Raw genomic sequence first — 14,976 nt, forward strand, 5'->3', positions numbered from 1 at the left:
CTGTTAGTTTTTTCGTCTCGGCTTGTGTGCCAGCTAGATCACCAAGGAGGCATCTCCTAATGTCAGTATTGCTGAAGATGATCTCAAGAGAGGCAGAGAAACTATATAGTTCTTCTGATTTACCTGGTGTTTGGGGAGATGTTAGGATACACTTAGGCTATGGTTTTCAAAGTTTTGGGCTGTGCTTTTTTAAATTAAAATTTAAGTTAAAAACTATTTTAAATGAGTTGATTCCTTTGTCATCAGGTCCTACTTGAAATGGTTTGAACACCATTGATTTTAGGATTAAGTTCATGAGTGAGCAATGCTGACTAGGAGTACTTGCTACTTGAAATAGTAATTTCGGGCATGGGCTCCCTCTAGTGCCCACGGCGGGGGAAATCAGAGAACCTACTGGATAGCAGGGGGACACCAAAGTTAGGCTGCTCGGTTTGCTCGGAGGAGATATGCTTGTGGTTATCACTTGAGGAATTCTCAGTTCCTTCTAACTTAATGCCTAAAAGCCTGAAATAGGTGGGATGATTATTCTCTGAGATCAGAGCATTGCCTGGTCTGTTTTGGTGTGCAACAGGACATATTCTGAATCTCAGACAAAGCTGGAGTTCAGCTCTTATGAGAAGTAAAAGTGACACAGAGCATGGTGGTAGAAGAAAAAAATGTCAAACGCAAAAACAAAGAGAGAGATCTCTGTTTATCTTCTTCATGCTGCTGAAATGAAGGGACTACTTTGGTCTTAAGAGTTTCACAGAAAATTAGCTCTTGGAGTACTGGTTTGCTTTCAGAACCTTTTAAGCAATATGTGATTCATGCCCAGAATTTTGTAAGCAAGAGTTGAGAAGGGCATACAGGTTTTCAGGGAAGTAAATAGTGATGGTTTTATGCAGGAAAATAACAGAAATAAATAAATAGCTTATTCTCTTAGTAGTATATAGATTTGGTGAGTGGGGGTGGGGGAGAGGAATAAATAGGTGGTAAGTCCAGGTCATATTCTTTTGAAGGATTTGAGTAGCTGGAAAGCTTTGCCTCACTAGCAGATGCAATCACTTGTGGAGAAGAATACAATGGTGGTTTGAAATGGCAAAATAATGTGGTACTAGCAATGTGTAGTAAAGTCAAATCCTATTACAGATGGTATAAGGGCAGTGATAGTCAAGGAGACCTAGGTTTGTTTACAGTCACACAAAAGCAGTACTGCTTGATTGATCTTGGCTCATTCTCCTAACAGTTTTTTAATAGTGGTAAGGTAATTTACATAACACATACCTGTCCTCTCTTACTTACGTAGAGAGTGTGACTGTTGTGTGTTTGGCTATGGATTAACCATGGAATCCACCTCAAAATATTATTTGCTCTTAGTTTACGAAAGGTAACCTTAAAATGAAGAATGTGAATCCAAGCAAGTGCCATGTTTTAGAAAATGGGCTAATTTGTAAACTTCTCCCCTCCGTTCATTTTAAGGGGGCTGTTTATACTGAATCCAAATATGGCAACTTAAATGACAGAATTGTCAAGTTAATGCTGACCATGGTACTAAAATGCCTAGAAAATGTTACTGTATATCCATAATGCTTTCCACATCTTCTCATGTGTTGCAGTCAATACCAAAATAAATAACATTGTCTCCTCTGAAGCCTGAATTTATTTTAATTTTCACACTTACTTACAGAGAAATATCCACCTTTTGCTTAAACAGCTGCCAAATTTAGAGACTCAGAGGACCACAAGTTCAAGAGCATAGTAATCTAGAATTGTCTCCACCTTTCTCTTCCCTTTTTATTATTACTAGAAGAACTCTTGCTTATTTATTTTTGTTTGGGTTTTTTGTTTTTAAAGACTGTTCTAGAAACATGAGGACATTCTCTACTTTAGTTATTCTAAATGTTGACTATCTTAAGTCTCCTCAAAAAGGACATTAATACTTGAGCTGTAATTATATGTCTCACACCAAATATTTTAATTTTGATTGTTACTGTCAAAATATGTATGCACTACTTTCCAGCTGAACTGGTAAATCTTTAATGCTTTTAAACCAGAGTGGAACTTTGTCCCATTTGTCCTCTGTCTTTATTGTGATGTCTTTTTCCCTCCTGTCCCTTACCCCAGGTGGGGCTTCATGCTTATTAGCAAATTTTGTAAGAAATAGAAATATTGTGGTTCAGTAATGATACAAATAATGTACTGATGCTTCAATAACTGTTGACACCAAGCACGAAACAGTTTATAAATATTTCAGTGTAAGGGTTTGCTCAAATCTGGGTAATATGGAGGGATTCAACATCCCTGTGCAGGATACTTGTACCCTGTTCTGTAATTTTGTACCTTGGTCTGAGAGAAACCAACTTTACTTAAGGTAGTTTATACATGCATGAATTAGATAAACATGTCTGCTGTATTTAATATTAATGTATTTTCCTTAATTAATGTTTTATGACTGCTGTGAACACCTTTATTCTAACACACTAAGTTTTCCATGTTTCTTTGCCCGCTTTTTCAACAAAGAGGATACTTCTGACAAGATGGATGGTAAGAAATTGTTTAGTCTGTCCTCTAATTCTATTAAATATTTAATAAAGTGTCTTTTATGTACAATTATTGATGTTTAATATATTTGTCTGTTCATAACAAAATACTATGCTGTTTTCATTAACCTCTATGTAATCTTGATGTCTTAATATATGTGTTGTGTTATTGCTGTATTTGTCAATGTTTTTGATGATTGGTCTGTATCAGCAACAGAAACTTTATCAGAAATTGGATGTTACTCCTGTTTTTTAAAAAAAAACTCTATTAATTACAGAGTAATTGCATAATCAATACATGCTTTTTTAGCTGGCTCTAGTTCCATTGTGTTTCATAGTTTTACTTATGAAGTCACATTTTTTGACTTCTTGGCAGAACAGCAATGGGAGAGCAGAAGATACTTGACCACATTGTTAAGGATTTTTTTTTTTAAATAAAACTAAAATCTTATCTTTCAAAAGTACTCTGTCAAAATCTAGTCTAGCTACATAACTTTAAGTGCCTGTAAATCCTGTAATACAATGTAATTCTGTTAAAGAATAGTTTGTTAAGAAGACCTACTTGGTAAAATAGCTTACCAAGTATTCCAGCTAACTTTTAGCGCTTACTTTTTCTTAATTCACTGTATTAAACACATGGAGGGAGTTGTCATATATTTTTATCTTAACTGCAAAGCAGTTGAGCATCAGGCTTTGCATAGCAGTTGTCTGTTTCAGGTGTGTGTAACTAATGCTTCCCATATAATAAGAGACAGAGTCCCAGCTTGATGCTTGATAATTCTAGTCCTAATTTATTGCTGGGGAACACTTAACAAGTCAGTTATGTTTGCTACTTACTTAATAATTCTTGTCACATGTGTTTATTAGCAGTACATGTTGTGAAGAATGAGTAGTACTGGAAGCAAAGCAGGCAATGTTTTTCATAGAAATGAAAACAGTAAGAAGGTAGATCTCTAAAACCCAGAATCCTGAATCATTTTAAAGCACAGATAATCAGTTTCATGAGAGAGACTTTTTGGAAGAATTTGAGCCATTTTTTAGTATTGCAGATGGCAAGCCTACTTTAATAAAATGAGGGGGCTTTGTACAGGGTAGTAGTGTCTGTCTCGCTTATTTCCATATCACATTTCCTTACCTTGCATATAATGGGATTTATTTATCACTGTCTGTGCTAAACACTTAATCTTGAGCTTTTGCACTTTGTCACCAGCAATGAAGGTTCTTAGGGCCTTGAGTACAGGCTTTTTCTCTTGTTCAGACCAGTAGTCACAACTAATGGTGCCCCACACATCTGTTTAAAAATAGTAGGGGAAGTGCTACACAATTCATCAGAATAACAGGGCTTTTTTCTATAGGATATCTGTAGGGATGATGTGTGAGACAGAATGAACACAGCTTAGCTCTCCAGCTGTAGTTGTATGATATAGCTACTCTGATTTAACTGCCACCAGGAGGAACTAATCATTTTTCTTTTTCCTACTAATCTTGGCCACATGTTTTTACCACTTCTTTCACTAGTGCCTTGTAATACTCCATTACCAATCGCTGTAGGTGAACAAACTCCAGAAAACTGATTTTGTAAAACAAAAGTGAATAGTATTCTGTTATTTAGCTTTTGGAGATGGCAGTGAACCTTTAGCCATCCAAACCAGGTGGTAGCACAAGGAAGGAGAAGCAGAATCACCCCTTTTAGGAGCCGCTAGCTGTTAGCCTGACTTAGGTGTTGCATAGAATCTGCCTTCCAAGATCCAGCTCTGGAAGAATTTTGGATTGGGGGAGGCGGGGGGGAGTTTGGGGGTTTTTGTACAGACTGGCAAATTTGATCGGGAAAACTTTGAGGCACTCCTACATACATGTTACTGTAACTGATTTTTGTGAAGAAGCATTGAAATTTACACTGAATGAATCTTTTAGAGGGAGTTTTTAAAAATAGTGCCTTGAAGATAGTATAATATGAGAAAGCCATAGCCAGATTTGCTGAGAAGGTTAAGTTCAGGCTATCCAAAGACACTAACACATTTTAATCATTGTAGTTCTCTTACAAGGCAGAAACGGCAGAAAGTGAAACCAAAAATGGAAATACACTCTGATTTTTTTTTTTGAGGCATTTAACATTTTTATCACTACTAATATATATTTTATTCCATAGTCAGATTTGTTGCAAAGGAACTTCAAGGAAGGAATGCTGTTTAGATAGCTTCCCATCAATTCCTAGGTAGTGATGTCAGTAAAAAGATTTGTCCGATTCTTTTTGTCATAATCAAGCCTTGTTAAGCTTGGCATACTTGTTAAAGTGTGATGTGGTTTCAGCAAGCTCATATTACTTCCGGTTCTCTAAGCAAAACTTGATCTTGTGCACGTAGATCTTCAGAGTAATCATGGATTAAATTCAGAGAAGTCCTTCTTGCTGGCAGTTCCTATCAAATTTTCACTGTCCAGTGTGGGAAACACTGTCCCTGTGTTTTTCTCTGAGATTATTTATAGTAGTATGTTTTATATTTTCAGAAGAGCTTGCACTAAAGTATTTTTAATGTCTGTTTTGATCTGTACATGTAATTTTATTGACTTATCTCATAGATGTATTTTTACTTTTTTGGGGGGTTTTGTAACTGGTTTGGAAGCCAGTGCTATATATTGTGTTCGTGTAAATCACTAACAGTATAGTATGGATCTTTCTCGATAATTTTGCTTCAGTTCAATAATGGAGTTGCAACACACAAGCTTTAGACCTCTTGACTTGGTAAAATTTGTCAAGATTCATAAGATTAATCTCAAAAAGGAATTTGAGAGACACAGTGTTGTTTGGAATATCATGTATTTTATTATTTTTTCTGTTTAGGAACAGCTTCTGAAGATGGTAAGAAAATATTTTGTTAGAATAGCTAATATTTTCAGCTTCATATTTTCATTGATACAAATTAAGCTTTAAAAGCAGAATTTGGTCTTTCTGGGGCTTTGTGGAGGTTCATAACTCCAGATAGCTTATGCATCTAATACTTGGTTGTCATGTAGTATTTTTAAAATTCTTTTGCTTTTATTTTAATTCTCAAGTACTCATCTGCAGTAGAAATGTCATTGCTTAACATTTTTAGTGTGAAAATATAGGAGCTTTATAATTTTGCATTTGTTTTTTAAAGCAAATCTTGTCACAGAGTGTTTCATCAAATGTGTTCACGCTCTGGGAAGCAGGTGCTACTATTACTCATCTCTTTGAGACTTGGGAATTCATTTTCAATATGTTATTAACATTTAAACCTGTCATTAGTGAATGGATGTAGAGACTCCAAGTGAGTTAACAGTTCATTTGCCTCACAAATGCAAACTGTTTTTTTTTACTTTGATAAAATTGAACCAGGTTCCAAGTGATAATTAAACAGTATAAAAATAGTGGCACTCTGTATTCCTAAGTTTTTGGGCCAAATTCTGAACGCAGTTACATGCCTTGCAGTCTCACAGCACTCAGTGGGAAAACATTGCCATTGCACGGGGATAACTAGTAGAGTTTGGACTAGTTAATCTAACCGTTCTTGCTAGCATATTGTTTTCTAGTAGTTTAGTGAATAACCTCCTTTATCCTGATTCTCTTCTTATAGACTCTCATCTATGGCTATTCCCTCTACTTGGATGAATAATATTAACTTGGTTGGTCTCCAAATTCTGCTGTGGAAAGCCTAAAGAGGCTAGAACTAAATAACAGTCTGTGTACCTAATTCTTCTGGGTCAAATATTGACTCTACATGTCTAGAAAATATTTTAATTATGCTGGTTTTAAAAGTGGATTACTTGTTGAGCTAGATCCACTCTGTACAAGCTTTTTGGGTTTTGGTCTTGCAACTTATAAGAATTATGCTTAGCATGGGTTTGGTTTTTGTTTCATTTTTCTGTTGTTTGAGAGGTTGGCTTAGGAAATGTAGTACACAACTCTACTATTTTCTTTTATGAATAATCTTTCAGTTACCTATAATTCATCCAACTGGGGTCTTCCTTTCTTTTGTAATTTCATTGTGTACTCTGGACGTTATGAGGAACATGGCTAATAATGCTGAAAAGTTTAACCCAAAACCAAGGTGGTGTGGCATTCTAGAGAGAAGTGAATCTATTGTTTTAGTTGTAGATACTCAGTTTAATCTGTGTCTTCCTCAGTTGTTCTATCTGTTGAGAAGAGTAGTATTTCCTTATATCATGTTGTCACTGAGAAGTGCTTAAGTGTACTTAGTCTTTGCAAAATGCTGTAAAAGGCTTTGGAAGTCCTGTAGTAGTCGATATGACTGGGGCCAGGAAAACAGTAGAATCTTCAGTAATAGGAAAGCTAGTATTTAGATTTCTAAAAAGAGGAGTGAAGTTAGGAAGAAACCTCAGAACCCTATTCAAAAAATAGTCAACATAATTTTTTGTGGTTTTACAACAACAAAAGTAGAATTACAACCACAAGTAATCATGAGAAGACCGTACCTGATACAGCAACATTAGCGTATGCATTGCCTATTATATTTAATAAACTTCCCTTTTTTTAATATAATCAACCTATTTATGTAGGAAGCAAGAACTAGCTAGCTAGTTCAGGGTGTTTAAATGATCGTGTGCAAATTGTTTACTGAAACATCAGAGGAGAAGTATTTTGATTCCTCAACTATTAAGTCCTTTGAGGTGTTCAAATTTCTACTAATTATCCCAAGCGAATTTTTGCCAGTTGAGTTACGTTATGCTTCTTTTTTATCTACAGAAACTTAAGAAAATACTAGTAAATGCTACTGATGCTTTGCTTTCTACATTACTGTGAAAAAATTATTTAATGCCATTTTTCTTTTATAGGTCGTGTACGAACAAAGCTTTCAACGCCTTCTGTTGGCATTGGAAATTCTAAAACAGATTCCAGAGGACGGAGTAGAACCAAAGTGGTGTCACAGTCTCAGCGTATGTATTTTCTGTTTGTCAGTTATACCTGATAAAGAGGCCAAATGCTTAAGCATATATTCATTGACCAATGGCTACAGTCAAAGTTAATTTTTAAAAAAAGGTACATACTGAGTTGTTGTTCTGTGCCTTAGGTTCATCATCGCCAGACAAAAATGAAGGTATTTTTTTCAGTGTTTTGGGTCAGTGGTATTTGCATGCTTTTCTAATTCATGTTGTTTTTCTCTGGACAAAATACTAGGTTAGGTCTTAGTTTGCCAATTAAATTAGATAATGTAATAGGAAGTGAAATCTACCCTTAAATTCTGTCTTCAATTATAACTTCTCAACATTCTTTTCCCCCCCTTTCTGACCTCTCCAACACGAAACACCAGTAAACTTCTGTGTCAGTTACATATGACACGTGGACAAGTAATACAGAAGAATGGGTAGACTGAATGGTGTCCTTAGCATTACCTGCAAAACCTAATTTTTCATTTTTCAGAAGGTCTTATTTTTCAGCCAGAAATACCGATTTTCATTTTAAGCTAGGCAGTAGTCTAGCTCTTGGGTATATACTCCTTTTTTTTTCCTATTACAGCTGTTACCTTTACTTAACTCTTCTTTGGAGTAAAAATACTAAACCCTAACTTTATAATCAGTTACTGAGCTTATATTGAATCAAAGGGTTAAAGCAAGCAATTTACTGTACATCAGCTAATCCACAGTAATTTTCTATGTGTGTTTAGAAACCAAAGCAAATGCAACCAAAGCAAATGCAGAATTCCCGATCTAGCTGAGCACTCTGTCATTAATTAAAAAGACCTAATTACCTTGCATTCTTTGGCACTGCCTGACCTACAGCAATTTGTTCACACATCTGATGTCTCCAACAGACATCTTCTAAGCTCTGTAGTGTTTTCAGATTCTCATCTTTGTCTAATTAAGTGAAATGCAGTGGAATTAATGAAAGGAAGACAAATTAACAATAAAATTAGAATAAACTAACCAGTCCTATAGTTTGTCAGGTCTGATTTTATAAACCCAGTAAATTATACAGGTTTTGAATTTTCCAGTACAGTTATTTTGTTATCAGTAACTATATCCACTTTCTTTTAATAAAAACTCTTAATTCTGTGTTTAATGGCAGAAACACTTATCTTCATAGCAATTACTGCATTTATCATAAATAGAATGAGGTTTAAAAAGCAGGTAAAAGAGTTTTGGGATTTTCTTTCCTGTTAGAGTAATGCAAAACTTCCCATTCAGTTTTGCATTACTTCATTTCCTAACAAATACAGTTGGATTAAACCTGATCCAATGCTTGCAGATATTGTGAAATAGCTTCCAAAAAATCTGAACAGATAAATGTAAAATAATACAATCCAATAACAGAAGTTCTCTTAAGTAATTTTTTTTGCTTTGACAGTGCTCTAATCCCACAAGTGTTTTTGGGAGGAGAGCTTGAAAATAAAGTCTAGTTATTGGCTGTGACAAAGGTTGTGCAAAACCTGGTTTACGTTTTCAGTGACTATACTATATCATAAGCAAAGGATATTTGGATTTAATAATTTAAGGGGGAGAGGAGGTAACAGTCAAATCACTTTTTCCCTTTATGAAAAGCTGTAAGCAGTAGCTACAACACTTTTCATTAGTATTAGGAAAGTTCTGAAAGAAGCTTTTTGAAAATACCTTTGTACGTTGAATAGATTTGGTAAATTCTTAAAAAGTTAAGGTGTTTGATAAACTGTATGGGAAGGGGTTAAATTTAGGTAGCAATATAAGACTTTTGTGATTATCATTGTCATATAATATTAATTAAACTGTATATTCAGGGAAACAAACTGAAGCTTTTTCAGTTTCTATTTACTAATAATGACAATTTTTTTCTAAGAGAATTCATTTTTGAACAGTATTAGTGTCTAAAGAGATAAGTTGAATTGATATTGAAATAACTAGATTTGTCTACGTGTGATGATGTGTGAAAATTAAATGCATGAGTGCATCTTTACAGCCTTTTATTACTACTTCTGTTCAGAACTGATGGCTTCAGATAGCTCATTATAACCTGTCAGTGGGGGAGAACAAGAATTCTGAGATGTTTTAAGGAAGATAAACAGGGCAAATACAAATGGACAGGCAAAGGAGAATTGTTGGGCCCTGTATGCCAGCTATTTGGGTGATGCTTCTTTATGTGATTAAAAATTTCCACAGTATTGTGGGGAGCAAGATGCTTGATGTTTCCATACCGGGGATTGTTTTAGTTCCCCATCTTATAGTGGGAAAATAGCTTCATATTAGATTTAAGCTTTTATTTTTTAAAAACCACTGTAACGCAGATGCTTTTGTAATTTTAGGGTTACTACTATTTAGCACTTTTGTTCAAAGATCATTTTATGAAAGACTTGCAAATTTGAATGCTTTTACAAAAGATACTTTTTCAGGGTTTTAGAAGCCCTTTACTCTTCCTCTTCTGTTTTTAAATTGTAATATAAAATAAATGAATATACAATCTATAGCTCATTATTTTATTCTTATCTATGGAAAAAAATGTTCCATTTTTTTCCTCTCCCTTCCTGTTTGGTTGTCAGGTAATTCAGCAAGGTGTGCTAAAATTACATTACAATCTTCATTCAGAGAAAAAGAATTAAATTTCTGAATGGAAACAAATTCTTACTTCTATACTTCAGATTAATTTTGAAGAGGAAAACCTGAAATTCTATGCAAGTCTTTTCAGTTGTGCCATTGTGAGTTTGTTTTTGTCATCCACCGCACCTGCAGCTCAGTTCCTTTACTGTCTGTGTCCAAAAAAAAAAAAAAAAAGTTTTGACCTTGTGTGTAATTTTTGTTCAGCTGCTGAACTTCTTGAACGTTTTTGGCAACGTAATATTCTTTTAAAGTAATGTGAAGGCTACAGTTTCATGTTTAACTGAAATTTAATTCTTCAGTATTATCCAGTTGTTGATTAGAAAGCTGAAGAATTGTAACTTGCTTGTGCAGCTTTGCTTCATCTGCTTTGTACATAGCATCTGAGTTTAGTTCTTCAACTGTGGAAGCTACTTAAAAGCACTGCTTTAGCATAACCCCCTTGTGGCTTTTTTTCCTGTGTGAAATGACTAAAGCTTTCTTATTTCCATTTGCCATCCATTTTTTAATCTGCTCTGCTCCTTCCCTCTTCATGGATTATAAACCCCTACCCTAATCCTGCCTTTACACTTGTTCAGGATCACAGTCTGCTAACCCCATTGGTGGTAAGAGTCTACAAGAATTTGTGTATACATCATTGTTTGATCACCTGTTTGACATATCTCATTTAAGGACCCTATTCAGCAGAAATTCTGGCTCGCTTTTTTCAATATGCTGCACTTACCTAATTGGATGTAATCCTTATTTAGAAGGTAGTAGAGATGGGAGGGTTTTGTCATTTTGGAATACTGTTTTAGTAATCCTTCTTTCATCACTGAGTTCGCTTAGATCTACTACTGGTGGTAGTACTGACAACAGTATGCCAATGCTGTTGTTAGCATAATATTTTCAGGATATTAAGCTTCATTTGGTTTATTTATGCTACAGTGGTACACTTTGCAGGTCAGACAATAGAAATATAAAGTATTAGAATGAGAGGTTGCATTTCTTCTGTATATTCTGAGAATAGTAAATTTTTTAGGTTTCTGACCTATTGAAGAAAATCTTCCAAAAGTCTCCGGCACAGTGAAAACTTGTACAATATTTTTGTTGTTTTAAAGAGATATAAAATATTGGAGGCTAGGAAGAAGGCATAGTAAATATCAGGTCTAAGTTGAAAAGCCCTGATATGAAGAAACAGCCAAACCCTTAATTTTTGCAGACCACAGCAATTTTATAGATTTGCCTATTCTTTTTTTGCTATAGAAGTTATGCTTGGTTTTTTTCAGGCTGTATAATATTTTATTTATCATTTCTGCTGAATAGGTCCATAGTTTGGTAAAGGGATTTTGCTAAATAATCATTTCAAGTTTGTATTCAAACAATGAATCTGAAAGTATATGCATGGTACGTTGTTTCAGTTTTCTCCCTTCCACCCAGCATATGTTTTATTTTGTTTGGGATTTTGTTTCTTTTCCCATATAGTCAAGCTTTAATCAATTTGTATCTTTTTTAAATGTGCCTCATAAGAAGTAACCCATGAAACTCACTTGAGATGTTGCATGTTAAGTCTATAGACCTGATAGCATAGCTGTGGTCATACAGTTACCTGATTATTTTTAAAAGATTTATGAAAGGTTTGTATCTGTATGTAATTAACCTTTGGTTAAAATTATGTTTTGCTCTTTATTTGGTCAGACTTCTTGAATTCTGCAGCTGGAAACTATATTTATATCAACTGGTGGTATAAATTGGTTATAACTAGAGAAGAATGGATTCTTTACTAGGGCCTAGAACTTAAATTTTCTGAACTGAACTAGAAAATTTTCTAGAACTGAAATATCAAAATTAGGGATCAGTGACCAGTTTCTGATAGTGAGTACAGTGTGTTGAAATGAACATTTATAGCACTTTCTAATGTGCAGTTTTGATTAATAAAAATATAAGATGCTTAAATATGTCTTGATCAATTTTTTAGCTTGTTTAATTGAAGATTTTCTTCGAATTTGTGGGGTAATCTCCACAGAAATGAACACAAGTATTTTAATTGTCTTCAGTGACATTTAACTTCTCTGAGAGTAGTGCTTGAAGACTCCATGCTTTTAAAAGCAAGGGAGAATTATGAAACCACTAGTTTAAAGTTGCTCCCTATAGCTTTCTAGCAGTTCTTTTCTTCTTTTTTTTTTTTAATAGAAAATGTGATTAATGAGACCATGTAACTTAAAAAATGAATGCTCATTTTTAACATTAACATTTAATGTCACACCAGTGTTCATGTTAGGGACATTGGAACTGTTGATGAAGACTAGAAAGAGTATTTATGGTTTCTTAAGTGTATCTAGTGCTAAATACCATGCCAACTGCTTCCTTGCATTGATAAATTTATCTGCCTTGTATGAAGTGCTATAAGAACTCGGACCAGGGTTTTCTATTTCACATTTTTACCTTGTAAGTTTTTCCAGACCATTTCAATCTACCACCACTTCCCTACTAACTAAGCATTTTTTTCTTTTTAACCATGGTTGTTTATCTTCTACGCTGTGACTTATATTTACTCATTTTGCCTTCAGCTGGCAGTAGATCTGGGTCTCCTGGAAGAGTTTTGACAACAACCACACTTTCCACTATGAACACAGGAGTTCAGAGAGTCTTAGTGAATCCTGCAACTGCACAAAAACGAAGCAAAATCCCACGAAGTCAGGGATGCAGTAGAGAAGCTAGTCCTTCTAGATTGTCAGTAGGTAAGACTCACTGAATAACTCTTGGTTTCTTTATAGCCGTTCTTTAAGTGTTGGATATCTACAGCTTGCCTTTAGTTATAGGTGGATGATAAAATTAGAATACATATCAATAAAAATCTAAAACATGCCTGTTTTCTGAGGCTAGTCTTTGATATACAAGACAGTTTTAAATTCAAGTTGAAACTTTTTTTGCTGTCAGAGTGCACTAATTTTTCTTTTCCTCACCTCCCTTTCTTCTTTCTTTCACTTAACTTCTTATCCCCACCCCCAAAATACCCACATCCATTGAATGAAAGTGTGATACCATTTTGAAAAGATTATTTTCTTCGTTACTTTTGTGTGTCTTCTGCATATGTGTGCCTGCATGTGTATACTTCTGTGATACAAAAATGAATGTTATATGTCTTAAACCTCATGGTATAACCTGATTATACTTTGTTACAAACAATATTATTGAAAAATATCAGTTGGTTTTAACGGTATTGCTAATGTTCTTTGTTTTGTATTTTTTATTTTTACCTTAGCTGCATTAACTTCTTATTATCCTTCTTTAGAAAGCTGTGGGGTTTTTTCATTTGTGTTACTGTTGATTAACTTGATCTTGAGCACAAATTTTGAATCAATGCTCTGTTCATATTTTTTCTTTGCTTGTTTCCTCTCCATCCTTTTCAAGAGTTTTTTCAACCATTCTCTAAAGAGTTGGTAAATCCCCATTTTTAGCTGTGTGAAGAAATAATTTCATTGAACTGGCTACACTTACTATAATCCAGCACAACCAAGAAAATATGTGGAAACAGTTATGACTTATAATACAACATAATTGTCAGTGTCTTTTCTTAGAAATACGTCTTTGATCTTACTGCAAAACAGAATTGCATTAAAACTGCAATTTTTCTTATGTCTTCTCCCTTCTGTGCTGCTGTTTGTCTGTACCCTGAATCATACTAGCACGAGGCAGCCGCATTCCTCGGCCTAGTGTGAGTCAGGGGTGCAGTCGGGAGGCCAGCCGTGAAAGTAGCAGGGACACAAGCCCTGTCCGCTCTTTTCCACCCCTTGGTAAGTACTCAGAGCCCCTTGTTGTGCATGGCTGTCTTTGCCCTTCATTATTTGCACCTAACGAATCCGTGCCTCCTTCATTTAGCTTGTAGCCGGCCACCGTTATTTTCCCTTCCTTTGGCTCACTCACCACTTACTTCGATGGAGAATTGACCAATGTGTGAATGGATTGCACACTTGAAAAATAAATGCTTTGCCTAGTGTAGTCTCATCTTAAATACCAAGTCTGGAAAGGTGTGTGATACACAGCGCCTAGAGACTTTTTTTTTTGAAAGGGCAATTCTGCTTTTGTAAAGTTTTTTGAAATTACGTGTTTCTCTTTTTATTACAGCGCTCATTGCTTGGGTGCAGTTAGATAATCCATTTCTCACTGACCAGCTAGAGCAAAGAATAGTGTGGCTGTCATCCTCTGCTTTTCCCTGCATCAACAGCTAGGGTCTGCTAGTATTCAAAACTGCTCCCTAGTCAATGAATATCTACAGAAGCAGAACTGTATTCTGAGGCTGCTTTCCATTTTCTAAAAATGAATCGGGCAAATAGTGAAGTCCTTATCCAAGTAGATGAACCAAAGTACAGTTCTGAAGTTTACTTTTAGTCTGTGTAGAACAAGTGAAAAGTAATTGAAGTAGCAGCTGTTGTTACATAGGGAAGAAGAGAGGAATTGAAAACTTGAACAGTCACACATGCATAGCCACATTCAGTCCTCATTCCTAGAGTTGCTATAAGAAAAAGTTTTGTTTTCACTTAGTATTTAAGTTTATTGGCCTGACACTTAAAAGATTTTTGCAAGATTGTCAAGCTGTTGTCTGTTTCTGCAATGTCACTAAGACATAGGAACATCAGCTTATAATTATTTTAACATGTTGTTGGTTAAGGATTAGGGAAGCTTCTCGTCTCCATGTATCCTTGTCAAGGTTACTATGAAGTTGATAGTAAATTTTGATAGAAGTCTTTTTACATGTTGAGGGGGTTTTTGATTGTTTAGTAATGCAAAACTGTCTCTGTAAGATTGTATCTGATCTTTTTTGGTGTTACCTTTGTCTGAGTTAGTCTTCAGTATGTATGCCTCTTCTTTTGTTTGTTCAAGTGTAGCTTACAGTTAAGGACTTTGTAATACTAGCTGTTAAACATAGTCTGAAAAC

At 34.9% G+C, this 14,976-nt stretch overlaps 1 protein-coding gene across 9 annotated transcripts in view; it reads left to right on the forward strand.

The window, feature by feature from the left end:
- CLASP2 (cytoplasmic linker associated protein 2) overlaps nt 1–14,976 on the forward strand; it is a 153,328-nt gene that overhangs the window by 99,354 nt on the left and 38,998 nt on the right. For 3 of the 9 annotated variants that reach the window (XM_072853721.1, XM_072853719.1, XM_072853728.1), the window contains 4 exons: nt 2,500–2,523; nt 7,332–7,433; nt 12,608–12,778; nt 13,727–13,834. In XM_072853721.1, the coding sequence (XP_072709822.1) occupies nt 2,500–2,523; nt 7,332–7,433; nt 12,608–12,778; nt 13,727–13,834 (405 nt within the window). The remainder of the gene's footprint in view (nt 1–2,499; nt 2,524–7,331; nt 7,434–12,607; nt 12,779–13,726; nt 13,835–14,976) is intronic. The other 6 variants (XM_072853723.1, XM_072853725.1, XM_072853720.1 and 3 more) reach the window with 3 other exon arrangements.

The sequence above is a fragment of the Ciconia boyciana genome, chromosome 2 (genome assembly GCF_034638445.1).
Source record: "Ciconia boyciana chromosome 2, ASM3463844v1, whole genome shotgun sequence".
In the NCBI taxonomy this organism is placed as follows: Eukaryota; Metazoa; Chordata; class Aves; order Ciconiiformes; family Ciconiidae; genus Ciconia; species Ciconia boyciana.